Source organism: Oncorhynchus gorbuscha, linkage group LG17 (genome assembly GCF_021184085.1).
Source record: "Oncorhynchus gorbuscha isolate QuinsamMale2020 ecotype Even-year linkage group LG17, OgorEven_v1.0, whole genome shotgun sequence".
NCBI lineage: Eukaryota > Metazoa > Chordata > Actinopteri > Salmoniformes > Salmonidae > Oncorhynchus > Oncorhynchus gorbuscha.
Window position 1 is genome coordinate 58857608 of NC_060189.1, and position 27474 is coordinate 58885081.

Genomic DNA, 27474 nt, shown 5'->3' on the forward strand with positions numbered 1-27474 from the left:
TCGCTGTAGCATATGAAGGGGTACCACTGAAAGAGATTAGTTCAGATTGGTTTGATCCAAAAGCCCAGAGGGAACAAATCTGAAGGGAGGAACAGAATTAAACAACACATGATACTTTGATCCTGAAAAACTGGGCCGAGCAACAGCCTTGAAGGGGTGGGGTGATGACTGTGAGAACAGGAATGGTGGTAGAAGGTCTGAGTACTTGGGCAATTCCACTTTGTGACGGCACAAACAGTCATTCTGTTACCAAACTTAGCATCATTCTGTTACCATGGAATTGACCGCTATTCAAACACCCTGCTGCGTAGCATCTGTGAAATTGATCCGTCTGTTTGTTGGCTTTGCAGAATGACATCCCCATCTCTCCCCTTCGGCTCATAACGAACCAGAGAAATCAAAGCGCTAACCAAACTAGTAAATCACAAAAGTGACTTTTAGGATGAATTAAGAATTCTAGAGAGCATTATAAAGGATTTCTAGGATGTAAACACACTTGTATAGTCTTGTACGACAGACGTCAGGCTTTATAAAGAAGAACAAAACAAGAAATCAACTGCTTAGGCCTCTTGGCCCGCCCCAGGAGTCGCTGGTGCATGGCTTTCAACCTTCGCCTCTCCCGAGCCCGTACGGGAGTTGTAGCGATGAGACAAGATAGTAATTACTAACAGTTGGATACCACGAAATTGGGGAGAAAAGGGGGTAAAAAAAATAAAAAAGAAAGAAAAAAAGAAATCAACTGCAATGAGTTAAAGACCAACTGATTTTATTGAACATCCTCAAAACATTTCATTTTCCTCCGTTGACATCATCACCATCACCCTTCAGCACCATGGATGAGTAGCAGTTCCACAGGCTGAACAAGGACCTTCGCTAGTTCCACCTATAGAAATAAAATGACTGGAGCAGTCATTCACACTTTTTCACAATCCCACTTTTTCCCCACCATTCTAGTTCTACGGCTCCGTCCTCTGCATTCCTCTTCCTTTATTTGATGCCGCTGTTGCTCATGGTCTGAGCTTTGCATACTCCCTTGCCGGCGACCTCGAAGGGGGCTCCCTTGTAGTTGGCCACACACTGGCCGTCTGTCTTCAGGTCCGGCTGCACTGCCTCCCACACCTTCTTCTTGGGGTTCAGCTCCTTGTCTGGCTCACCTGGAAACATAGGAGAGAGAAACACCTTGTATGGAGCAATGCAGTGGTATTATGCACTAGACTTTTTGAATATTGCATTGTGCATCGCTTGTATCTTTTTATGAATAAAATTGGAGGGGGAATGTGCCTCTTTCGTTTCAATGACATGACGCCACTAGGGGAAACCACAGTAGATGACAACTCCAATGACTTTATCTGCCTTGCTAGCTTTTCTGTAGCCTTGTGAAAGACCACTGGTTTGTGCTGCTGGAGTACTTCCTGGGCGTAGTGTCGATTTTGAAACGTAAACAAAGCTGAACCAGAAGTTTTACAGAAGCTTTTACTCTTTTAGCGCTAATTCAAAACGTATACAACATCCATGTTTGTCGGCAACTAATGGAGTTAGGGAGTTCTTCATTACCTCAGCATTGTGTTATTGGCAGTGTTTGGATATTACTTGGCATCTGTATGGATTCATAATGTGCTTCTGTTGGGGTGTGATCTTTTCCTACTCATCATCACAAACATCCTGGAAGACGTGCAAATGTCTGAATTTTCCCTCAGTCGCACACAAGTTGTGACGAGGCAGCGTTGACACCCTCTACAGTTTGAACAGGAACCCGGATGCTCATTTGGGCTGGTGAATGTGTGAGCAATTACTGTTATCTATCCACACTGACTTGGTGCTACTAGCTAGCACAGAAATGTCACTATAAAATAGGGGTGCACAATTCTGGAAAGTTTAGCAAAGTTCATAGGGAAATCTCAAATTTTGCAAACAGTACAACTCCCTAAAATTTAGAGAAAAATCTGGAATCCTGGGGGACCAAAGCTGACGTCAGAATAAGAGAGAAGGAATGTCAAAAAGAGGGAATAATAGTCAATCATCCCTCAATGTCAACAACATCCTGTTTGGAAAAGCGTTGTCCATCACCGCTCCGGCTATGTTTTTACCGACCCAGAGCAGTGAAACAGAACAGCTAGAAACCCACGAGACCCCCTTAGCACCCCCTCTTCCTCCTCCCTTCTCTCCTCTCTTCCATTCCGTGTTCGTTCTCTGTGTGCGTAGGGTCGTAAAAAACACGTTTTCTTGGCCGCTGGGAATTGAATGACCGCCACAGCCCTAGTGGGATCGCTCGTTAAACAAACAGCTTTAGGAGGGGCCGTGAGAGGAGATGAAAGGAGAACCCAGGCTGATGTCAGCGGGCTCCAGTCCTGATGGGGCGTCTGTGTGATGGAAACTCCCAGTTCAGGTACTGTTCCCTACCAACAACTGCGCGACTCAACTCCCTCCCCTCCCAAAACATTTTGTTTTGCCAGCCCCACAACCATATTTTTGTATTAGCTCCGGTACAAAAACAAATCTAAAATCAGTCACACTGATGGTGGTGGGTTGCCCGCTTCAACGTCGGGTGAGGCATGAGGTTGGGGGACGTCCAGGCTTATTCTGGGGGACCAAAGCTGACATCAAAATAAGAGAGGGAATGAAACTAAAGCCAAGTCCATCATCCTTTATCCCTCATTGTAAACAACATCCCATTTGGAAAAGCGTTTGCCATCACCGCCGGGGCTGTTTTTTTAACGACCCAGAGGTGTGAAACAGAACCGCTAACCGACAAGACCGCCTTTGCACCCCTGCTCATCACCTCCGCCTCCCTCCATCCCCCTCTCATCTCTGCCATCCTGTGGTCCTTCTCTGTGCGACCAACCTGAATGTGGCTCTAATTGACGTGCGTAGACGGACAAAAATCCTTGTTTTACGAGGGGGATCCCTCGTTAAACAAACAGCTTGACGAAGGGCCGCTATGAGAGGATAGGGAAGGAGAAGAGAGAGAAGGAGAAGAGAGAGGACAGGGAAGGAGAAGAGAGAGAAGGAGAAGAGAGAGAAGGAGAAGAGAGAGGATAGGGAAGGAGAAGAGAGACAGGGAAGGAGAAGAGAGAGAAGGAGAAGAGAGAGGATAGGGAAGGAGAAGAGAGAGGATAGGGAAGGAGAAGAGAGAGGATAGGGAAGGAGAAGAGAGAGGATAGGGAAGGAGAAGAGAGAGGATAGGGAAGGAGAAGAGAGAGGATAGGGAAGGAGAAGAGAGAGAGGATAGGGAAGGAGAAGAGAGAGGATAGGGAAGGAGAAGAGAGAGGATAGGGAAGGAGAAGAGAGAGGATAGGAAGGAGAAGAGAGAGGATAGGAAGGAGAAGAGAGAGGATAGGGAAGGAGAAGAGAGAGAGGAGGGAAGGATAGAGAGAGAAGGAGAAGAGAGAGAAGGAGAAGAGAGAGGACAGGGAAGGAGAAGAGAGAGGATAGAGAAGGAGAAGAGAGAGGATAGGGAAGGAGAGGAGAGAGGATAGGGAAGGAGAAGAGAGAGGATAGGGAAGGAGAAGAGAAAGGATAAGGAAGGAGAAGAGAAAGGATAAGGAAGGAGAAGAGAAAGGATAAGGAAGGAGAAGAGAAAGGAGAGAGGATAAGGAAGGAGGAGAAGAGAAAGGAGAGAGGATAAGGAAGGAGGAGAAGAGAAAGGATAAGGAAGGAGAATAGAAAGGAGAGAGGATAGGGAAGGAGAAGAGAAAGGAGAGAGGATAGGGAAGGAGAAGAGAAAGGAGAGAGGATAGGGAAGGAGAAGAGAAAGGAGAGGATAGGGAAGGAGAAGAGAAAGGAGCAGAATAGAAAGGAGAGGGGAGAGGAGAATAGAAAGGGGACAAGAGATGGAAGGAGAAGAGAGGAGGAGAAAGAAGATGAAAAGGTCGTCTGTGTGATGGACACTCCCTCGTCCATATTCTCCCTCTCTATCGCCACAGCCTCTCTATCTCAGGAAAACTCCCAGTTTAGTTATTGTTCCCTACCAACAACAGCACGACTCACAACCCCTCTCCTCATCCCTCCTCCATCCCCCCCAAAATGCTTTGTTTTGCCAGCCCCACAACTAGATTTTCTTATTAGCTCCTGACAAGAACAAATCTACAGTCACATTGATGGTGGTGGGTTTCTCCCTTCAACGTCAGGCGAGGCAGGAGGTTGGACATTTTATGACGTCCAGGCAGGCTTTCTCTAGTTCGGGTTTCTGTTCATTTCCCAGGCATGACATTGAACATGGAGTATGGTGAAAAGGCACTGGGATAGTGTATCGTCACTCTGTTAAAGATGATGAGTTCCATAAGCTGTGTTTTGTTGGGTGATTTGGTATAAAGAGCTCTTTAATTCTCTACATCTGAATCAAACCAGTCCGAGGTCCTTGAACAAGGCATTTAGTACTCTCCCACCTCCTAAACTCCCTACCCCTGGTTGTGGATTCAGATTTATTAGGATCCCCATTAGCCGACACCAATGGCGGCAGCTAGTCTTACTGGGGTCCGACCACTCAAAAAAGACAAAATACTTGACATGTAATTGTGGGATTGTGGGAAAAGAGGACCTGACTTACACTTTAGTCAGAGGGAGTTGATTCGTTTGTCTATTCCGTTAACAGTCCCAGTCCATTTAGCTCCAGTCACTAAAGAGAACAGAGGAGTAAACGCTGCAATAGGAAAACTGTGGGGTCTTGAGAAGGCTTTGTGATTCCTCTCTTCCTCTCTTTGTTACCCTTCGCAAGATGGCAAGAGGGCAGTTGCTTCTTCACATGTCATTTCATTTACAAATGTAAAGGCAATAAGGCCAACCACGTTATTTTGCTCAGGGCAATGCATTCAGTCCTTTTCCCCTTGGTTGGAATCTATTGATGTTCTTTAGAGTTGGGTCATCTGAAGTGGCTTGTTGGTAATAAATCATTCATGACTCGAGCACACTGGCTGTGTCCCATTCTACCAGATGCAGCTAAAGCTGACGTGGCATTCCACCTTCGTACCACACTCATTGTATGCTACTTTCATTTTAACCAGTGGAATGGCAAACATCAAGCCTTCAACTACTTTACCACATTTAATTCAGTTACCCACGTGACATGGCCTGGATTTGAACCAACTAGATGAACTAACCAATAATTGTTCTACAAACTACTTATACTGAACAAAAATATAAAAACTCACCACGCAACAATTTCAACTATTTTACTGAGTTAGAGTTCATATAAGGACATCAATCAATTGAAATAAATTAATTAGGCCCTAATTTATGGATTTTACAGCCATGGGAGGGGCATAGGCCCACCCACTTGGGAGCCAGGCCCAGACCCAGCCAATCAGAATGAATTTGCCCCAATAAAAACAGCTTTATTACAGACAGAAAAACTCCTCAGTTCATCAGCTGTCAGGGTCGCTGGCCTCAGACGATCCTGCAGATGAAGAAGCCAGATTTGGAGGTCCTGGGCTGGCGTGGTTACACATGGTCTGCGGTTGTGAGGCTGGTTGGACATACTGCCAAATTTTCTAAAATGACGTTGGAGGCGGCTTATGGTAGAGAAATTAACATAAAATACCCTGGCAACAGCTCTGGTGGAAATTCATGCACTCAGAATGCCAATTGCTCACTCCCTCAAAACTTGAGACATCTGTGGCATTGTGTTGTGTGGCAAAACTGCACATTTTAGAGTTGCCTTTTATTGTCCCCAGCCTAAGGTGCACCTGTGTAATGATCATGCTGTTTAAACAGCTTCTTGATATGCCACACCTGTCAGGTGGATGGATTATCTTGGCAAATGAGAACTGCTCACTAAAAGGGATGTAAACAAATTTGAGCACTAAATTGGAGAGAAATAAGCTTTTGTACATATGGAACATTCGGAGATCTTTTATTTCAGCTCATGAAACATGGGACCATCACTTTACATGGTGCGTTTATATTTTTGTTCAGTTTATAAACCTTTGACAACCCCCCCCTTTATAAAGTGAAAATGTGAAGTGTTTGAGGTCAGGATACCCTGTGAAAGTGACGGCTACTTCCGCTTTACTTCCGTTTCCCATGCCTTTTTGAATGGCCGTTGCGATTCTATCATCAAATTCATGAAAACGCAGTCATTTAAGATAGATATAAAATATGATTTTGAGGATGAATGTACTTCTACCAGATGCCCTTTATGAAGTTTTTGTGCTTGAAGACCATCATGCTACGTTTTGCACATTGAAGATCATAAAAGAACAAGGCTGCGGGGGCAGTCACTTCCTGGTTACAGCTTATTAGCTTAGTCAAAAGCAGGTCTTGAGCTGTAGAGGGTATGATAAAGTAGCCTGGCTAAACCAGACTGAACACTGTGCTCCCCATTGAGTGCAGCATTCAGTCTAGTTTAACCAGGCTGATGAAGTAGACCCTAGAGGTCATATTCACAAAGCCTCTCAGAAAAGGAGTGCTGATCGAGGACCTGTCCATACAATCTTTTTCATTATTATCTAAAAGGCAAACGGATCCTAGATCAGCACTCCTACTCTGAGACTCTGTGGATATGGGCCAAGATGGTCAGGGGTGTGATAGTACCTGGGAAGCCCTGGAAGATGACTCTGTCCCCGGGCACGGCACCGCTGGGAGGGTCTAGAATCTCCACCTTGTCTGGGGAGCTGGCACACATCACCATGGCCTGGGACACCACGCCTCTCATCTTAGCTGGCTTCAGGTTGCACAGCAGCACCGCCATGCGATTCTGCATCTGGGAGTAGGAATAAGAGAAAGGGAAAAGGTTTACAACTATACTGAGATAGAGACATTAAATACATATATTCAACATTCTTCTGACAGACAAGAGGACAAAGTATTGAAATAAAGAACACATATTTTACTAGTAGAGAGAGATTAGGGAGCGCTGCTTTGACTCTGTACAAACCACACAGGGCATCTTACAGTGCGGTCTTCAGAATGAATGGCCTACTTTATGACTTGATTGATTGGTTGAGAATAGAAAACGGAGTAAAGAAAACACCAATTGGTGTGGTCTCCACTCTCAACCTCTTTGCAGTACTGTGGTTTTCAGAATCCTATTCACACAATTCCCCCATGTCCAATCTTGTCATGTAAAATGACTGCCTCCGGCGGCATATGGTTTGCGTGTACGGTGTGCCTTATTTCAGAAACCAAGAAGAGCGAGGTGAAAAAAAGCCATTATTCTTTCATGTCTCTGGAGTGACCTCGGAGGTTTACCCAAACTCTGAGAAGGCCAGAAGCATTTTCCAACAAAAGAGAAGAGGATGGAGAGAATACAGTGTCATGGTGCGTGTCACAGCTAGGAAAATAATGAGGTTTCATTTTGGAAACATCCTTTTAAAAAGTAAATGTTGACATAAATCTGCATACATTCCCCTCAGTGTGACACATTGTTTTGACAGCCTTCTTGCAGCAGCTTTTCTCCCTCAAGCGCCATTTGCTTAGCGGGGAAAGAGTGTGTATGTGTGTGTGTGTGTTCGGTGTGTGACGCCAGTTTTGTAAATCGGTCGGATGTGCGGACTACAGAAGTCAAGTTTTGTGAGTGTATGTCACAGCTCTACTCTCACCCTGTGATTATGTCATTTCCTCAATTGAGGGGTTGACATTCAAATTCATGTAATGGCAATGAGGTCTGAAATCACTTGTCAAAGGTTAAAACTGAACACAATCCAAACACGCTAGAATTTGAGTTTCCAAAATTTCCTTATTCCAGCCAACGTACAAGGGACAAACATGCCAGGGCACTCAAATCAGCACGCTGCCAGTGGGCCCTCTAACGTCGCTGCCAGTGGGCCCTCTAACGTCGCTGCCAGTGGGCCCTCTAACGTCGCTGCCAGTGGGCCCTCTAACGTCGCTGCCAGTGGGCCCTCTAACGTGGTGGGCCCTCTAACGTCGCTGCCAGTGGGCCCTCTAACGTCGCTGCCAGTGGGCCCTCTAACGTCGCTGCCAGTGGGCCCTCTAACGTCGCTGCCAGTGGGCCCTCTAACGTCGCTGCCAGTGGGCCCTCTAACGTCGCTGCCAGTGGGCCCTCTAACGTCGCTGCCAGTGGGCCCTCTAACGTCGCTGCCAGTGGGCCCTCTAACGTCGCTGCCAGTGGGCCCTCTAACGTCGCTGCCAGTGGGCCCTCTAACGTCGCTGCCAGTGGGCCCTCTAACGTCGCTGCCAGTGAAAGTGTTTAGCTTTTTACTCCTCATGTCGTTCTTCAAACTCCAGTATGTTCCTTGAAACAGGGAAAGCTCAATGTCTTGTATACATGGTCTGCCGTCATGTTGACTCTCACACAATGAATGACTTGACGAGAAAGGAAAAGTAAGGATTCTGTTAACTGTGGGTTCTACTTGTCCAAATGCTGCTCGTCAAGCCCCGGTGTGGAAGGAAGAAGTCTGCTCGTCAAGCCCCCGGTGTGGAAGGAAGAAGTCTGCTCGTCAAGCCCCCGGTGTGGAAGGAAGAAGTCTGCTCGTCAAGCCCCCGGTGTGGAAGGAAGAAGTCTGCCCGGTGTGGAAGGAAGAAGTCTGCTCGTCAAGCCCCCGGTGTGGAAGGAAGAAGTCTGCTCGTCAAGCCCCCGGTGTGGAAGGAAGAAGTCTGCTCGTCAAGCCCCCGGTGTGGAAGGAAGAAGTCTGCTCGTCAAGCCCCCGGTGTGGAAGGAAGAAGTCTGCTCGTCAAGCCCCGGTGTGGAAGGAAGAAGTCTGCTCGTCAAGCCCCCGGCGTGGAAGGAAAAAGGCTGCTCGTCAAGCCCTCGGCGTGGAAGGAAGAAGTCTGCTCGTCAAGCCCCCGGCGTGGAAGGAAGAAGGCTGCTCGTCAAGCCCCCGGGCGTGGAAGGAAGAAGGCTGCTCGTCAAGCCCCCGGTGTGGAAGGAAGAAGGCTGCTCGTCAAGCCCCCGGTGTGGAAGGAAGAAGGCTGCTCGTCAAGCCCCCGGTGTGGAAGGAAGAAGGATGCTCGTCAAGCCCCCGGTGTGGAAGGAAGAAGGCTGCTCGTCAAGCCCCGGTGTGGAAGGAAGAAGGCTTTCTCTCTTTAAATGACCAAAATGAAATCTAGTCATTACAGGGACATGTGCTTGGAGTCTCTGTGTAATTGACTACGGCTAATGACAAATGTCTCAGTGAAAAAGGTTATTTCAGTGGTGAAGAAACCCTTCACAATTCAACACACTTCAACTACAGAACGTACATTAAAATGCAATAAAAATGATTGTCAAACAAATGTAGGCCCTAGCTTAGTAATGTAGCAGAGAGCTACGGAACTACAAGTCTTACAATAAATGTATATAAAAATATAATAAAAAACGTCATTCCCAATTACTCTTCTCATAGAAGCATAGATATATGACTCTGGCAGTGTTTGGGTACAAAGAGTCCAACGTACATGTGCTTTCATTTATAGGGATTATACATTGTCTATATTAAGGAGGATGTACAAAGACTCACTATGTTTTGGAGATGAATCAAAAGAGGCAAACCGAGAAAAGAGGTTTGATTGTAAAGAGCAACTGGGGACTTCTGCTAGGTGAATAAGACTGCAAACAAATGACTTTTGCGTCTCAGAGACAAATCGTAAATTCCAGGTCAATAACTAACTAAAAACCAAGTCTGTGTGCAGAAACCTACGTCGTGGACATTAAAAAGTGTCACGTGAACCCTGACACAGACTACATTGGAGTAGTTACTTTACATGGGCTATTAAACCCAGAACAAGACCCTGGCTAGCCAGAGTTATAGCACCCGTGTGCCCAATAAAAACAGCTCAATTTATTGTAGTGAAAATAAGGCAAAAAAACCCCACAGAAGTGTTAAAACAGCAATCTTTAAAACCAATGTTATTTGACTACCAAAAGCATGTAGAGAGCTTTGTAGTCTACTAGGTCAGCCTCCGAAGTCTTCCTGAATGACCGTTAAGCTCCCAGTACCTGTTTAGTACAGTAACAGTCTTACTCTGTATTGTCATGGACAGACTGGGTTCCAGACACACAAAACATTCCAAAGGGGCATTTGTCTGGTAACAACCCGATGGGTTGGTCTGGTAACAACCCGGTGGGTTGGTCTGGTAACAACCCGGTGAGTTGGTCTGGTAACAACCCGGTGAGTTGGTCTGGTAACAACCCGGTGAGTTGGTCTGGTAACAACCCGGTGAGTTGGTCTGGTAACAACCCGGTGAGTTGGTCTGGTAACAACCCGGTGAGTTGGTCTGGTAACAACCCGGTGAGTTGGTCTGGTAACAACCCGGTGAGTTGGTCTGGTAACAACCCGGTGAGTTGGTCTGGTAACAAACCGGTGGGTTGGTCTGGTAACAAACCGGTGAGTTGGTCTGGTAACAACCCGGTGAGTTGGTCTGGTAACAACCCGGTGAGTTGGTCTGGCAACAACCCGGTGAGTTGGTCTGGTAACAACCCGGTGAGTTGGTCTGGTAACAACCCGGTGAGTTGGTCTGGTAACAACCCGATGAGTTGTCTGTAATGTAAATGACTTAAATGTCTGACTGACACAGGCCTTGTGTGAATACTTGAAATTATGAGGCTCTTTGGCTGCATTTAGACAGGTAACCCAATTCTGAACTTTCTTTCACAAATTTGTTCATTTGACCAATCACATCAGATCTTTTCACATCAGATCTTATTCAGAGCTGATCTGATTTTTCAGAGCGGATCTGACATTTGGTTGGGCAGTAGCCGGTGGTAGACTGTGTTGGTACTCGGCTGTGCATTCCAGTACCTGATCTATGGGTATGTGCTTGACCAGCCCGCTGACCACCGTCCTGGGGGCTGCCTCTCCCACGTCCACCTGCTCCACATAGAGTGAGTCGGCGTCCGGGTGCTTCTCGGCCGTGACGATGCGTCCCACCCTCATGTCCAGACGCGACACGTCCACCTTAGCCTCCTCCTGGGGGGCCGCAGGCTTCTTCTCTCCCTTCTCTGTGATAGAACACACAGAGAGGAAAGGGTTAAACCACACACACACACACACACACACACACACACACACACACACACACACACACACACACACACACACACACACACACACACACACACACACACACACACACACACACACACACACACACACACACACACACACACACAATGAACTTGTAGTTAAGTCAGTAGTAAAGTAGCTCTTGACAAAGCTGTGGTCCACTGTGTGTGACTGTGGTCCTCTGTAGCTGTGTGACTGTGGTCCACTGTAGCTGTGTGACTGTGGTCCTCTGTAGCTCAGTTGGTAGAGCATGGTGCTTGCTACGCCAGGATAGTGGGTCTGATTCCCAGGACCAACCCGTACGTAAAATGTATGCAAGCATGACTAAGTCGCTTCAGATAAAGGCGTCTGATCAAATGGTATATATTATATAAGCTACAATACAGGCTCTGCCACAGCAGGTATGGTATTCTGGACTGGGTTCAGGGATGGCATACGGACTCCCTGCCTTTATTACATTACAGGTCCAGCAGAGAATATATTTTTTCCAGGCATCTAATGCAAGACTTCTTTGAGATTATGTTCAGCCCACTGCTATGGTAGTGTTCCCTGGGGACTCATTAGGATCCATTTGAACCTAGTCTGTGTGGAAACTATGCTGAGTGGTTCAGCCATCTTGACTGTTCTGATCCAATTTACCCCAAAGTGAAAACAAATCTGCGCTGCATTTTTGACTGATCACCGCAGGCGTTAAATAATAGTACATTTACTTTTCCACAACTCACCAGAATTCTGAGGAGACTTAAAGCAAATACCAATATCAATACCCACTGTTAAAACATAGTCCCCGACACGCTTTGCACGGATACTAGGGTGTTGTAGCGTGCCAGACGCTTCCAATGATATGGGGTGGATAGTATGAAGTGGTCTCGTCTCCTAGTCTGATCTCTTTCATTTCTTTCCTAGATGGTGAGAACCTTCCAGTTGGGAGCTCGACTCCCCTATTGCTCAAACCAACAACCTACTGGTCCGCTTCTCTAACCTCTGAGCTACCTACTTAAAAACGTATGCAATGATACGAAAACAGCGTATTGATGTGTGACATCATCCGCTTGGCCCCTGAGCAGCAGTGCACCACACCGCGGGCCCGGCTGATTTATTTGATTGACAGGCGATGATTGTTTAGATGAGGTGCGAACACAGTCACATCAAAGCCTTTGTGTGGAAACGAGGATATCCACACGTACTAAAACAAATCAATCCGCAACAGTGGAGATAAAAAACCAAACAGCATCAGATATTTACTGCTCTGTTTTCCATTGACATCTGGCAGTCAGAAGAGCCAGATACAAACCGGTTCAGTCTACATCGCTAAAGCATTCTCTTCTTCTCTGAATTATAACCTTGTAAATAATCTGGGGAAGATCATTCCCAATTTGTTGCCGTGACAGTTAATTAGTCCAGATGAGTTTGACGTCTGAGCGGAACGAGGCTTCGACTGATTTATTGTAAATAGAATATAATTTGAACAATAAACCCCCAAAAAGTTCAAAAGAATTAAAACCCAACACCGCTGCATTTCAATCATTTAGCTGGAAACACGTTTTTAGATCTAATATGGACACTGAGGAAATGAACCGCATGTTATATTATACTACATTAGAGCATCTCTGGTTTAGCCCTGGGGAGGATGTGCAAAGCCTCAAGATGAATGGCGTCGACAAAATATAAACATCCAAACCGGAATTCTGCCTGTCTCTCATTACAGCGTTGACACTTCTGCTAAGACTGTTCTCTCATCACTGAAACAAGTTAATACATTGTTTTATTCAAATCATTAAGGTTAAAACTCTACTTTGGGATAAATCACAGAAAGGTTTGGGAGAAAGATCATTTGTTTTGGGAAAAGGCCCGACTGTAATGTTGGAAATTGAAACGTTAGGCCAAAGTTTGAAACGGATCCCCTTTATTTGCAGATGGGCCTTTCATCCATTATCGCCAGATAGTAGAAATGCAGATGGAGAATACCTGCCTGGGAAATCACAAATGGCCATTAAAGTACAGACAGATCGCTGCATCCAGCCAGGCATTGATGGAAACTCTGGATCTAAGACAAGGGCTTGTGTTCCAAATGGAAAGAAATGTCAGAGAAGTACAGACAAAAAAACCATCCCAAAGCTAAATCATGGAGCACTTCAACTCAAATTGTCATTGAAGAGGCGCTTAGGCCTACTTCAATTTTTGCTGACAAATCTAAAAAACCCAAATATGACATATTTCACTTTACTGTGGTGGAACGTTGAGGGGTTTGACAATTATGAGTGTGTGAAATCCCAGATGTGGAAGGGCCCTGCAATTTCAACAACAAGTCACTTCTTGCTTTGCTTTACCCCTTTTCTCTGGCTTATTCTTCTTGCCCTCGCTGTTTTTGGGAGGGGGGCTGGCAGTGGCAACAGGAGAGGTGGAGGACCTTGCTGGGGACGAGGGTTGAGGAGGTGTGGACTTGGAGGCACACTGGACACTCGAGTCTCCTGCTGTTGGCATGGCCACCTCCCTCACTGCAGAAGGAAAAAACAGAGAGAAGATTAATTTAAAACTTTTATCCAAAAGAGACTTAGGGCCCTATTCCGTCTGTAAAGCTGAAGCATTACAGATTTCGCAATACAAACTTAAAAGGTAATTTCCGATTAACGAAGCCATCGACCCTGACAGATGGTACTCTGAATTGAGAATGACGGCGAGGGATCGTTGGATATGAAGGCTCTTCATTGAGCTGTACTTTGCCTAATTAGTTTCAGTAACGTAATTCTGCTTAATGATAGAGAAAACATTATTTATAGACCCAATGGGAGGAAAGACCAGCCTCCTAAAGCTTGTTTTGATTGGAAAATGACAGCGACCATGGCAATTCGGAAAACAAGACAATATAGTTTTAAATCTCCTCAATCAATCTCCAGATTGTTTTGGGTGGGGAACCCATCATTTCAGGTTGAAGTTTGGACTTAAAGTCATACTGTATCCACGTTTTAATTCTAATGTTGATAGCTGAGGTTCAGAACTTAAACGGTTTACCTTTAAAAACAACATGGTGATTAATAACCTTTTAAAAATGCTGTCGTTCTCTGTTGCTCAAACTGCCCAGACACCCATGAAGGTCTTCACCTTACGTCAGTCAGTCATCTCCATAACAAAACGGTGATTTAGCTTATTTTACAGCATCACAGAGCCCCATTGAAACAAACACCAAAAATAAACAGCGGAATTGGATACGTGGAAAAACACAACATAATCCTGCAGTCCTTTTCACACACATTCCTGAGCGCTCCAAAAACAACATGTAGAGATAGCCTTTTGATGAGGGCTACATTGCCTATTTGAACGAATCCTCTGGTTTCTTACCACCTAGTTCTCCTCTCTGGAAGCCATTACTGACGTGTTAATGATCACAGAGACCGTTTGCCCTTGTATGTTAATGCATGACAGAGGCGCGATATCACAACAGGGTTGTAGTACGCCGCCAGTCACGCAGACCGCATGCCGTTTGATTTTGGCAGTTGGGGGGGGGGGGGGTTGCCTAGTACCCCCCATTATGGCTCTAACGATGGACATACTTGGGCACTTGAGTTCAATTATTTGTTTGAACTTTGATAGTAAAAAAACAAAAGGTCTGGTTGTAATATTAGAATGAGACGAGAAGGCATTTTATTAAGATCTAGGACTGTTACTAATACAGCTAAACAAACAATGTGTCGCTAATGACTTGCCTCAGACACCGTCAACCGCTCAAGTGTGAGAACTTTACCCTACAGCTAGCTATAGCTATGTGGTTGATAACATCAAGGCCGTACCAAAGGAATGGCGTCTGTTTGTTTGAAGAATGAGGTTCCCCTCAGGAAAAATTAAGTTCCTCTCAATCGCAGTCTGAACAGCATCAGTATTTAATCTCAGAGGAGGTCTTAGCAGAAGTTAAACAGGATGTGACAGAGGATGGAACACTGTCACCAACAAACTACGTACCTCCTCTGCTCTTCTCCTTCTCGAGCAGTGTTTGCTTCAGTTGCTCGATGTCCCTCTTCAGCTTGGTGTTCTCCACCATCAGTTTCTTCTCTTCTCTGACAGTGGCCTGCACCTCTATGTTCAGACAGAAAGCTCCTGTCAGACTTATAGGGCCAAACATGTATAATTTCGTTTTAGCCTACAGCCCCCCCCCCCCTCCAACTTTGGCTTTAAACCGTTTCTCCAGCTAGGCTACTTCGCCCTGAGAATGTGAACTCATGTAGAGTTGAGGTCAAACTCAAAAAATGATTGTCTTTTTAGAAGGAATTTCAACAACTTGAGGAATACATTTGACCCCATACTCTGCTTGAGACTGAGTGTACACATGCTTCTCTATTAGAGGTCGACCGATTATGATTTTTCAACGCCGATACCGATTATTGGAGGACCCCAAAAAAAAACAGATACCGATTAAATCGGACGATTTCTATTTATTTATTTGTAATAATGACAATTACAACAATACTGAATGAACACTTATTTTAACTTAATATAATACATCAATAAAATCAATTTAGCCTCAAATAAATAATGAAACATGTTCAATTTGGTTTAAATAATGCAAAAACAAAGTGTTGGTAAAAAAAGTAAAAGTGCAATATGTGCCATGTAAGAAAGCAAACGTTTCAGTTCCTTGCTCAGAACATATGAAAGCTGGTGGTTCCTTTTTAACATGAGTCTTCAATATTCCCAGGTAAGACGTTTTAGGTTGTAGTTATTATAGGACTATTTCTCTCTATACCATTTGTATTTCATTAACCTTTGGCTATTGGATGTTCTTATAGGCACTTTAGTATTGCCAGTGTAACAGTATAGCTTCCGTACCTCTCCTCGCTCCTACCTGGGCTCGAACTAGGAGCACATCGACAACAGCCACCCTCGAGGCAGCGTTACCCATGCAGAGCAAGGGGAACAACCACTCAGTCTCAGAGCGAGTGATGTTTGAAACGCTATTAGCGCGCATCCCGCTAACTAGCTATCCATTTCACATTGGTTACACCAGCCTAATCTCGGGAGTTGATAGGCTTGAAGTCATAAACAGCAGAGCTGCTGGCAAAACGCACGAAAGTGCTGTTTGGATGAATGCGTACGAGCCTGCTGCTGCCTACCATCGCTCAGTCAGACTGCTCTAGCAAATCATAGACTTAGTTATAACATAATAACACACAGAAATACGAGCCGTAGGTCATTAATATGGTTGAATCCGGAAACTATCATCTCGAAAACAAGACGTTTATTCTTTCAGTGAAATACGGAACCGTTCTGTATTTTATCTAAGGGGTGGCATCCATAAGTCTAAATATTCCTGTTATATTGCACAACCTTCAATGTTATGTCATAATTTCGTAAGGATTCTGGCAAATTAGGCGGCCCGAACTGTTGCATATACACTGATTCTGCGTGCAATGAACGCAAGAGAAGTGACACAATTTCACCTGGTTAATATTGCCTGCTAATCTGGATTTCTTTTAGCTAAATATGCAGGTTTAAAAATATATACTTCTGAGTATTGATTTTAAGAAAGGCATAGATTATGGTTAGGTACACATTGGAGCAACAATATGCACCGCATCAATTATATGCAATGCAGGACACGCTAGATAAACTAGTAATATCATCAACCATGTGTAGTTGACTAGTGATTATGATTGATTGATTAATTGTTTTTTATAAGATAAGTTTAATGCTACCTAGCAACTTACCTTGGCTTCTACTGCATTTGCGTAACAGGCAGGCTCCTCGTGGAGTGCAATGTAATCAGGTGGTTAGAGCGTTGGACGAGTTAACTCTAAGGTTACAAGATTGAATCCCCGAGCTGACAAGGTAAAAATCTGTCGTTCTGCCCCTGAACGAGGCAGTTAACCCCCCGTTCCTAGGCCGTCATTGAAAATAAGAATGTGTTCTTTAACTGACTAGGTAAATAAATATTAAATAAAAAGGTGTAAAAAAATAAAAAATAAAACAAATCGGCCAAATCGGTGTCCAAAAATACCGATTTCCGATTGTTATGAAAACTTGAAAATTGGCCCTAATTAATCGGTCAACCTCTAATCTCTATGTGTGCTTGTGTCTGTGTGTATGTGTGTGTCTCTGTGTAGTTGCACGCTTTTGGTGTCTCTTACTGGCTTTCTCCTTGAGCAGCTGGACCTGCTGTTTGAGGTAGTCTATGATGTGGTCGGCCTCGGCTGCCCGCTGTTCCAGCCTCATTACGGAGGGATTGTGACCCGACATCTTGACCAGGGGTAGGGAGCGTGTTACTAGGAACCTAGAACCAAAAAACAAAACCTACCAGTGAGAAAGAACCACAGGTATTTATAGTACAAGACAAACTTGAAACAGAGACATTCTGGAATTTGGGAAAGCAACCCCAACACAAGGCACAATGAGAAATAGAGAATGAGAAATATAATTGTGGCAATCCACCTATCAGTTAAATGGAAAACTATGTTCTAAGAATTATATTTCTGTGCTACAGTACAGCAGACATTTAAAACATGAGGGATGTAATATATACGCTCATATCATCAGGGAACCTGGGAAGTTGGAAGCATCCCAAAGACAAGACAAGCACAAGAGAATCCCAGGTTGCTGCTACAGCACACAGGCATGTTAGCTCATAATAATAGAGCATGTGGGACATCTGCCTGGCATATTCAAGAGGCTGGCTTCCTTCCACAAGCAATGCAGAGATAATCAAATCTCATTTTATTTGTCATATTCGCCGAATACAACAAGTGTAGACTTTATTGTGCAATGCTTACTAACGAGCCCTTTTCAACAATGCAGTTCAAAAGTAGGAAAATTAACAAATGGATAAAAAGAAAGTAGTAACATAATAAAATAATGAGGAGATGCGTGCACACACACACGCGCGCGCACACACACACACACACACACACACACACACACACCACATGCACACAACCGGTAACGAGTAGTTGGGGTGATTGATTGAGGTAATATGTACATGTAGGTTTGGTTAGTGTCAGGACCAGGTTACGAACCCGGGTCTCCGGAGTGAGAAACAGTCACTTAACCAACTGAGCCACGAATAGTCGGCAGAACCCAGAAGATGAGGCAGACACAGCAGTACTTGAGACGGTGTATTTAATGAAGTAAAAAGTGAAGTTCTTCAGGAAAACATGTAACTCCACAACCTCAAAAGGAATCCTACAAGAACAAAGGTAATCCTCCAAGACAAAAAAGGTAAAAGGTAAAGCAGGTAAAGCACAAAAAGCCTCAAAAGATACAAAAAAAAACAAACAAGAACAAAAAAAACAGAATTCCACAAGAGAGTCCACCGGGATCAACAAGAGTTCCCAGAGTACTAGGGCTGGGTGCTAACACGGAGTAAAGAACTGAGTAAAACAAAGGGTTTAAATACAATCAGGGGAAACGAGGCACAGGTGCAAATAATAATGGGGATCAAGGGAAAACAAAAGGTCAAAAGGCACAATGGGGGCATCTAGTGACCAAAAACCAGAACAACCCTGGCCAAATCCTGACAGTTAGGGGATTGATTGAGGTAATATGTACATGTCTGTTTGGTTAGGGGATTGATTGAGGTAATATGTACATGTCGGTTTGGTTAGGGGATTGATTGAGGTAATATGTACATGTCGGTTTGGTTAGGGGATTGATTGAGGTAATATGTACATGTCTGTTTGGTTAGGGGATTGATTGAGGTAATATGTACATGTCTGTTTGGTTAGGGGATTGATTGAGGTAATATGTACATGTCGGTTTGGTGAGGGGATTGATTGAGGTAATATGTACATGTAGGTTTGTTATGGGATTGATTGAAGTACAATGTACATGTAGGTAGGGGGTGATAAGCTGAAAGATAATAATCAGGGGATAGAATGTTGATAGCCATAAAAATAAGTCAATAAATTAGCTTATCCCTTCTTTTCCCCCTGCCTCGATCATTCCCCCTCTCTGGCAATTTGGAAGGAGGGAGCTGTTTCTTCTCAGTGCAGAGTCTGGAAACCAAAAAATTGTCTCGACAAGCTCCAGGTCAACTCGGTCAAACCAAATTATTGAATGACACAGCAAAAAAAGCTAAACCATATGACAATAAATGAAATAAACTGTTTTTTTCTTTTTACATGTATTTTTTTCTCTCTTTTTGTTCTTTGCTCAGTTTTTTTCCTTACAGGCACAAATGGGAAAATCACATTGTAGACATCATCGGCGACGTGTGTGTTTGGTTTTAGGGATACTTTTAAAGTTCAAAAGGGAACAAACAACAGCCTCGTGCCACTCAACCAAAATGCAGCTGGACGAGGGCTTTTCTTGTAATGTGTAATGTGCCTTGGACATGTACAGGCTTTGGCAATCCTCTCCCATTGACAAAGGAAAGGAAAAGAGAGCGATTTTTACAAGGGCTCAGGCGAAAAAGGAGGAGAAGAAAACCTCCAACACATAGGCCTAGTACAGGGTGGCGCTGGAAAACAACAGCTGGAGCGAGATGAAAACAAAACAAAAAAAAGTCAGGGATGAGGAAATTAGAAACACAAAAAGAGCTGGAGTTGATAATATAGGGGATCAAAGAAGTTTGTTTGCTCGAAGGCTCGGAATCGATTTAACTGGGCTCTGTGGTGGAAGATTTTACGAGCGCCACTATAGGGCTGTTTTCATTTGTAGAACTCCTGAAAATGAGCCCCGGGGCTGAGGCGGTGGGGCCTTGCCGAGCCACCTCTGACAGCACCCCAGGCCTGGCCTCCAGGCAGAAACAAGGAGTCCCCCAGGGGTCAGTATCCCTACCGTGGACATTGGACAACACTGCAGAGCAGATAGCTTAACAGAGGAGTTGATCATAACTGGCTCTGGATGTCATTCAATTCACAAGGATGCACAAGGTTGGAACTAAAACTGCTTTGAGAGTAATTTTCCATCTCATCGTTTTTTTCTGTACCTAGCAAATTTCAGTCCCGCGGAGCGAAAATTTGAACGTTGCGTAAATTATGTGAAACTTCCGGCGTGCGTTTACTGTGAACACTGAGGTGGTACCCACTTTAAGTTACAGTTTTAGCAGTCCGAGGTGAGCTGCACGCGGGCACATTGGTTGAGAGGATAAAACATAACAATCATCACTTCCAACTCAAAGTCTAGAGACCTGGCTCCAAAACCACTTCTACTCTGCAACTGAAACATCGAACACTCCACTAACTTCGGTTGTTAGGACACCAATATCGTGATACTCAGCGGTATCATGGCAAAGAAACAGAAGAGGAAGCGGATTGAATTTCCTGTGAAAAACAGTCCTAATGTTGATAACAAGCAGCTTGATGTTGTCACCCAGAATCATGTTTCTTTTCCAGCCTGGAGCACACCATATTTCACATACAGTAGTTTTTTAAATTAAAGGACCACAGAGTAAGTCTGCTTTGTGTTTTCCTTGTTGCCATGGAGAATCAGGTATTGTAGTATCACTACCAGTAATAATGTCACTAGCAGTAATATCCTAGTATTGGGAGGGTGGGATGGAGAGCGAAACCAAAGAGGACTAGGGGAGATTGGTACTCACGTGACAGACAGATAGCAGCTGTCAAATCATATCCCTTTCCTGTCGGCATCTACTATATGACTGGTGTCCTATTAATATCAAATGTTATTTGTCACATGCTTTGTAAACAGGTGTAGACTAACAGCGAAATGCTTACTTACGGGCCGTTCCCAACAATGTAGAGAGAAAAAAAAAAGAAATAATAGAAAGAAAAAAAATATACAATGAGAAATGATAACTTGGCTATATGCACAGGGTACCAGTACCCGAGACGATGTGCAGGGGTACGAGGTAGTTGAGGTAGATATGTACATATAGGTAGGGATAAAGTAACTAGGCAACAAGATAGATAATAAACAGTAACAGCAGCATTTGTGATGAATCAAAAAGGGTCAATGCAGATAGTTAAATAGTTTACCAAACTGGACTAACTATTTAGAAGTTTTATGGCTTGGGGGTAGAACCTCTTCCGGGTCATGTTGGTCCCAGACTTGGTGCATCGGTACCGCTTTCCGTGCAGTTTCAGAGAGAACAGTCTATGTAGGCTTTTGAATGTCAAGGAGCAACAACCAATCTATACTAATCAAATAGCCAACGCTCGGGAGTCTTGACTAACTTAACTTCAGAAGACAGAATGATGAATAACCAGCTGACCAATATAATATAGCCTAGTCTGATATTAAACTCTACCTTGTTCCTGTTCTCTATAGGAAGGTCTAAGAGATTAAATGCCAAAGAAATGTTTGACTCATCCCGAAAGTTTGTTTTTCTTTTCACCTCATTTAGGGGAACATGGACAACACAATGGACACAAGACCATCTTCAAGGAATAACCCAGGCGTTGGATGATTGGCCTTATACAAGTAGGAGCTAGCTCTGTTTTCCCAGTTGGGTGATAGAGCTAGCTCCTACTTGTACTAGGCAGTGTTTTACCAGTTGGGTGATAAGCCTTGTACAAGTAGAAGCTTGCTCTGGTTTCCCAGTTGGGTGATAGGCCTAGTACAAGTAGAAGCTTGCTCTGGTTTCCCAGTTGGGTGATAGGCCTAGTAGAAGTAGAAGCTTGCTCTGGTTTCCCAGTTGGGTGATAGGCCTAGTACAAGTAGAAGTTAGCTCTGTTTTCCCAGTTGGGTGATAGGCATAGTACAAGTAGAAGCTAGCTCTGGTTTCCCAGTTGGGTGATAGGCATAGTACAAGTAGAAGCTAGCTCTGGTTTCCCAGTTGGGTGATAGGCATAGTACAAGTAGAAGCTAGCTCTGTTTTCCCAGTTGGGTGATAGGCATAGTACAAGTAGAAGTTAGCTCTGTTTTCCCAGTTGGGTGATAGGCATAGTACAAGTAGAAGTTAGCTCTGTTTTCCCAGTTGGGTGATAGGCATAGTACAAGTAGAAGCTAGCTCTGTTTTCCCAGTTGGATGATAGAGCTAGCTCCTACTTGTACTAGGCAGTGTTTTACCAGTTGGTTGATAGTGAGAAAAGCATAATAAGCAAGAGACCTCAAAGTATGTGTAGCCTTTCATCTGTCTTTGGGGAACAGTGACAACAGAAGTACTAAGGCATTGTGTGGTGGTAGAAGTAAGCCTAGGTCCTCCTCTGTTTTCCTTCCTTTACCTCCCATCCAGGTTTGGTGGCGGTGAACACCCATCAGGGCATGACCTAGTGTACCAGCCTCACTTAATTAAGGCTGCGTTTGTAAATTCACTCTGGAGCGGCAGAGAGAGCCTGGGCGGTCGTAAATTCAGAGTGTTGTCAGATTGTCCGTTGGTAAATTTGTCATTATCAAGTGCTCAAGACGCTCGAACCAGAGCGCTTGCATTTCAGAGCAGAGCGTCCAGAGTGAATTTACAAACGCAGCCGTTAGTCTCTACTGTGAGGGTTGTGTGTAGATGAGATGAAACACCAGGCTGTCTGTGAGGCAATGAGAACAGTGTGGACCACAGCAGGCCAGCAGAGATCTGAACACTTTAAAAGGGACCAAGGCTTTTCTTATGAGGACATACATCAGGTGCAGCTTTCAACTGCGGCTTGGCCTTTCCATCACTCTCTCACTGGCTGGCTTTCTTGCGGTCATAATGTCATCACTCAATAGGCATTGGCTTTGAAAGACGTGGATGGGGTCGAAAGAGTCAGTCACAGCACCAGTTGGCTGTGTTGCCCAATAGAGGCATAGTATAACCCGTCACTTACTGAATGGGAGCTGGATTTTTAGCAATAACACAACCAATAGGTTTATTGTTTGTCCAAAGTGTTTTGGGCATTTCAAGTCCATTGATGCACCTGATGCGTCAATCTAAGTAACATAAGAAAAAAAATGTAAAGCCCCATCAAAGTCTGTCAGTTTAAGCTAGAGCTATCAGGGTGGTGTCTCCATCCACCGCATCCGTTCATGTCAGCCTTCTGCATCTGTGGTGGAAGGTGGCAGACCTACAGCAGTGTTTGTCACAAACCTTATTCCTTACGATTTATTTTTTGGACTTTATTTTTTTACATTCATGAATGTGTTATTCAATGCGTTTCTATGGGCTATTGTGGTAAAGTTCAAATTCAATATTTATCAGATCATTTAAAAATATTTTTCCAGATACCTAAAGTCGTCCTAAAATTAAAAATCAAACAGCTGAATGAAACATGGTATGACTTTCTTAAAACAATTCCATGTTAACTTATTACAACGGCTTAGACTTTAATGGAAATAACTGATGCACTGCATGGTCTACTTCTGGGACTGATATTCACATATATAATGATGGGAGCACTTGCAGTAAAATGTTTCTGACTGCTCTCTGAACAGATCAATCACTAGATAGATTATAATGATTTGGGACAATAATGGGGTTGTTTTTGACAGAAACCAGTGCTTTGCATGACATTCTCCATTTAAAAAAAATGTTGTGGTTCTGTCCAAGACAGTTCTGGCTGGGACTAGGGACATTCTTGTTACTTACATGCCTTCACAGCCTCTACTGTACTTTGACACTTGGTGAGCCTATTTTTTGTAACTAGGTAGTTCTGTTCATTTATGTTTGAAAAGACAGTTGCTGACAAGGCTAACTAGCTTTGGGACACAACATCGGGAGACTGTATTTGGGTGTGTTCATTAAATTCACTCTGGAGTGCCAGAATGTGCTCTGTGCTTTTGTAAATTCAGATTGCCCATACGTAAATTCAGAGCGTTTCACTCTCGGAGCGTTCAGATCGCACACTGGACGTTCTGGCCGAGGAGTGGGGTTGATCTGACCGTACCGTCCATAACTGATGTTGGTGAACGTAAGGACAACTACTGGGGAATATCCAACTGTAGCCGGATTTCCTGTCAACAAAAACACATGTATAATCTCTAGGAACTCTACTTACCAGACGTAACGTGAAATGTGTCCCTCGCTATCAAATGTACATTTGAGTCCAACTTTTGCCCAAACCGCAACATATTCCTGCTGTGTAAGACAGCATGAAGTGCGTGGTCTAATGGCAGCCCGCTGTCAAACTTCACAAGAATTTGGTGTGATTTTGACAACAAAAAAATATTCTGACATGTATTTCATAGCAAGGTCCACATTTCACTTTATGTCTGGTAAATGAAGTTCCTAGAAATTATACATATGCTTTTTTTTTGACAGGTAACGTGTGCACATGCCGGCTAACGTTAGTTATATAGTTGTATCTGTGGTGAAATAACAGTATTGACGTTAGCTAGCTCAGTTTAGCAATAGGGGTTGCATCGTTCTAACTCTAAAATACCAATAATTCAGAAATAACTGTCTGATTTGAAAAATATACTAAAGATCAGAAATAAACATGCATTCAACTTACATCAAACTGTGACCGCCTGCCTGTGACCGACACGTTTCGAATACCCACAGCTGTTCGAGAAAAGACCCACGTAGCCCCATGCGCAGTGTCACTGGTCTGCATACCACCTGGCTATTCGGGCCTTCTAGCATGCAATCTCTATCCATATAATTAGACATTTGATATATGCGCCGCAGTTGCACAGTTTATATCATGAGGATTTTTTGGGATAACTTGCTATTGCCTGCGTAACCAGTAAATGTATACATTATTTGACATTCAGAAGCAATTAGTAAATTACATTTCGAGCTAATACAAATTAAGAACATAGCAAGAATCGTACTACGAATGTTTGGTTATTTTTGTTAAAACATTGTTTTTGAGATTTGATCAGGCATAGAAAATAAAGACATGCAGATAAAGTAAAATACCTGTTATATCCTTTGGTTTGTCAAAATTAACACTAAGCAATAGATACATTTAACCAAAAGCTACTAACACCGGTAGATTGGTAAGCAAGGTCGCAATGTTTACAAATCATTTTGACAAGCTGAGCTTCGTCGCTGAAAATCGACGTAATCGGTCACGTTATCTCTCAGCTGCTCATAGCATCCCGTGAAAGAGAAGATTATGCAAAATAAAATACAAATAAAATCTACGGTCAGAATTTTTGGGATATGAGGACAGACGTTTACTAAACGTAAGTGTTTATTCAAATTTCGAAAAGTCGTTGCAGCTTTATTCATTCAAAGTTTTCAGCATACTGCGTCCCTTATTGTACAAGCTAACTGCAGCACTGTCGCTAGTTTTCAGCATACTGCGTCCCTTATTGTACCAGCTAACTGCAGCACTGTCGCTAGTTTTAGATTTATTGTTAAGCTGCCACTGTCGTAGTTTTCAGCATACTTCTACAAGCTGTATGTCGCTACAAACCTGGTTACTAAACCGCCTCCCTAAAAACACTAGTAGGTAATGCTTGTACAAGATGACAAAGTAAATGAAGTGGATATGAAATTGTGTGGTAACCATTCTTTTCGGCCCCCACGATGTGTGCGGGAGCAACGGCCTCCCCCTCACCCCCAACTCCATCAAGATCCTAGGCCGCTTCCAGCTGCTCAAGACCATTTCCCACCCCAGGCTCTGCCAGTACGTAGACATCTCCAGAGGGAAGTGTTATCTGAAATTATTTATGCGTTTAAAAGCTGTGATATAACTTGTATTTGAGCTACATTGCACCTGTTGTGTTTAGATATAGTTTCAAATTAAAATGAGTGTTTGTAAACATGAACAAACTGTTGATCATTTGTTTCACTGCCTCTAATGTCTCTGTGTTTTCCATAGGGTGTGTGGGTTGGTGGAGCTGTCAACTGTCTGAAGTGGACACTGGAGCAGTGAGCAGTCATGAGGCCACTGAGAGACGCCCAGCTAGGGGCCTTCACCTTCTTTGCCTCGGCTCTCCCCCACGATGTGTGCGGGAGCAACGGCCTCCCCCTCACCCCCAACTCCATCAAGATCCTAGGCCGCTTCCAGCTGCTCAAGACCATTTCCCACCCCAGGCTCTGCCAGTACGTAGACATCTCCAGAGGGAAGCATGGTAGGACTACGCATCTCTGTCTGTTTGTCAATGGGTATTTTGGGTACTATTCTTGATACAGTGAAAATACATCACTCCCTCAACCTACCTTCCTTGGAGTAAAAGTGATCTGAATGCACAGAATACACCAATGGTAAAGCACTGATATAGCACTTAAATAGGCCTACCTGGAATGGTGAAAGATCCAATCAAATTTTAATGTGAGTGTAGATGTTAATGCGGTGTAAACACACCAGCCAGCTGGTCTGCGCATGCTCTGAGGATGCGGCTTGGAATGCCGTCTGGGCCAGCAGCCTTGCGAGGGTTAACACGTTTAAATGTTTTACTCACGTCAGCCACGGAGAAGGAGGGGGGCGCAGTCCTTGTTAGCGGGATGTGATGGTGGCACTATATTATCCTCAAAGCGGGCAAAGAAGGTGTTTAGTTTGTCTGGAAGCTTGACGTCGGTGTCCGTATCGTGGCTGGTTTTCTTTTTGTATTCCATGATTTCCTGTAGACCCTGCCATATGTGTCTCGTGTCTGAGCCATTGAATTGTGATTCCACTTTGTCCCTGTTCCAGCATTTCGCTTGTTTGATTTCCTTGCGGAGGGAATAACTACAACTATATTCAGCCATATTCCCACACCTCTTTCCATGGTTAAATGTGATGGTTCGCGAGTTCAGTTTTGCGACAATGCCGCCATCCAGCCAGGGTTTCTGGTTAGGGTAGGTTTTAATAGTCACAGTGGGTACAACATCTCCAATGCACTTCTTTATAAACTCACTCACAGAGTCAGCGTATAGATCGATGTTGTTCTCTGAGGCTGACCGGAACATATCCCAGTCCACGTAATCAAAACAGTCCTGAAGCGTGGCTTCCGATTGGTCAGACCTGCGTTGAATGGTTCTAGTCACTGGTACATCCTGTTTGAGTTTCTTCCTATAAAACGGTAGGAGAAAGATGGCGTCGTGGTTGGATTTGCTGAAGGAAGAAAGGGAGGATGGGGGAGGGCTTTGTCTGCATCGCTGAAGTTAGAGTAGCAGTGATCGAGTGTATTACCCCTGCGCGTACTGCAATCAATATGCTGATAGAATTTAGGTAGCCTTGATCTCAAATATAAAATCCCCAGCTACAATAAATTCAGGATTAGGGTTGCAAAGGGTCTGAAACTTCCTGGGAAATTTCCAGAATTTTTCTTTAGATTTTCCATGGGAAGTTGAGCCTGGGAATTTTGGGAATTTTCCTTAAATCATCAAAAAAGTTAGCTTATAACAGTGAACATTTTTTGTGGGATACACACGTCAATTCTAGGTCTTGTGGCATATTTTGGTTAAACTATCCCAAATTCAATGGAATTCAATGCAACCCTCTGCATGCACAGTGCATTCTTTCATCACATGTACAGCTGATTCTCAAGATCTTGCACACTAATGAGATGCTATTGAGCCCACACTACTACACTGTCTGAGCCAATGACTACATGCATTCTGGTGAGTTTTGAATACTGGGTTGGGTGAATATATTTTATAAGACAAACATCACTTTTTGTTAACTACTGAATAGTAGCCTACAGCAAAGTGTGTTTAAATAATTTCTAACTTGTTAACAATTTCTGCTAGTTAGTTTTTGCTACCATGTGGGGTTTAGCTTGCTTGAGCTTCCTAACTGAGGAG

The 27474-nt window shown here is 44.0% G+C and overlaps 2 protein-coding genes across 4 annotated transcripts in view; one reads left to right on the forward strand and one right to left on the reverse strand.

The window, feature by feature from the left end:
• Positions 1–749: 749 nt before the first annotated feature.
• Positions 750–24789, reverse strand: aimp1a (aminoacyl tRNA synthetase complex interacting multifunctional protein 1a). 2 transcript variants are annotated; one of them, XM_046307639.1, is made up of 7 exons: positions 24658–24789; positions 17057–17199; positions 14895–15008; positions 13268–13435; positions 10674–10873; positions 6529–6697; positions 750–1154 (listed from the first exon to the last, which is right to left on the reverse strand). In XM_046307639.1, the coding sequence occupies exons 2-7, from the start codon at positions 17163–17165 to the stop codon at positions 988–990; spliced, it is 927 nt and encodes a 308-aa protein (XP_046163595.1). In that variant the 5' UTR covers positions 17166–17199; positions 24658–24789; the 3' UTR covers positions 750–987. The 2 variants fall into 2 exon arrangements, with proteins under 2 accessions (XP_046163595.1, XP_046163594.1); XM_046307638.1 differs by lacking the exon at positions 24658–24789 and adding an exon at positions 24248–24385.
• Positions 24719–27474, forward strand: part of tbck (TBC1 domain containing kinase) — a 60952-nt gene continuing 58196 nt past the window's right edge. Inside the window, exons 1-2 of one of the 2 annotated variants that reach the window (XM_046307635.1) lie at positions 24719–24926; positions 25568–25820. In XM_046307635.1, the coding sequence (XP_046163591.1) occupies positions 25628–25820 (193 nt within the window). In that variant the 5' untranslated portion in view covers positions 24719–24926; positions 25568–25627. The remainder of the gene's footprint in view (positions 24927–25567; positions 25821–27474) is intronic. The other variant, XM_046307634.1, reaches the window with a different exon arrangement.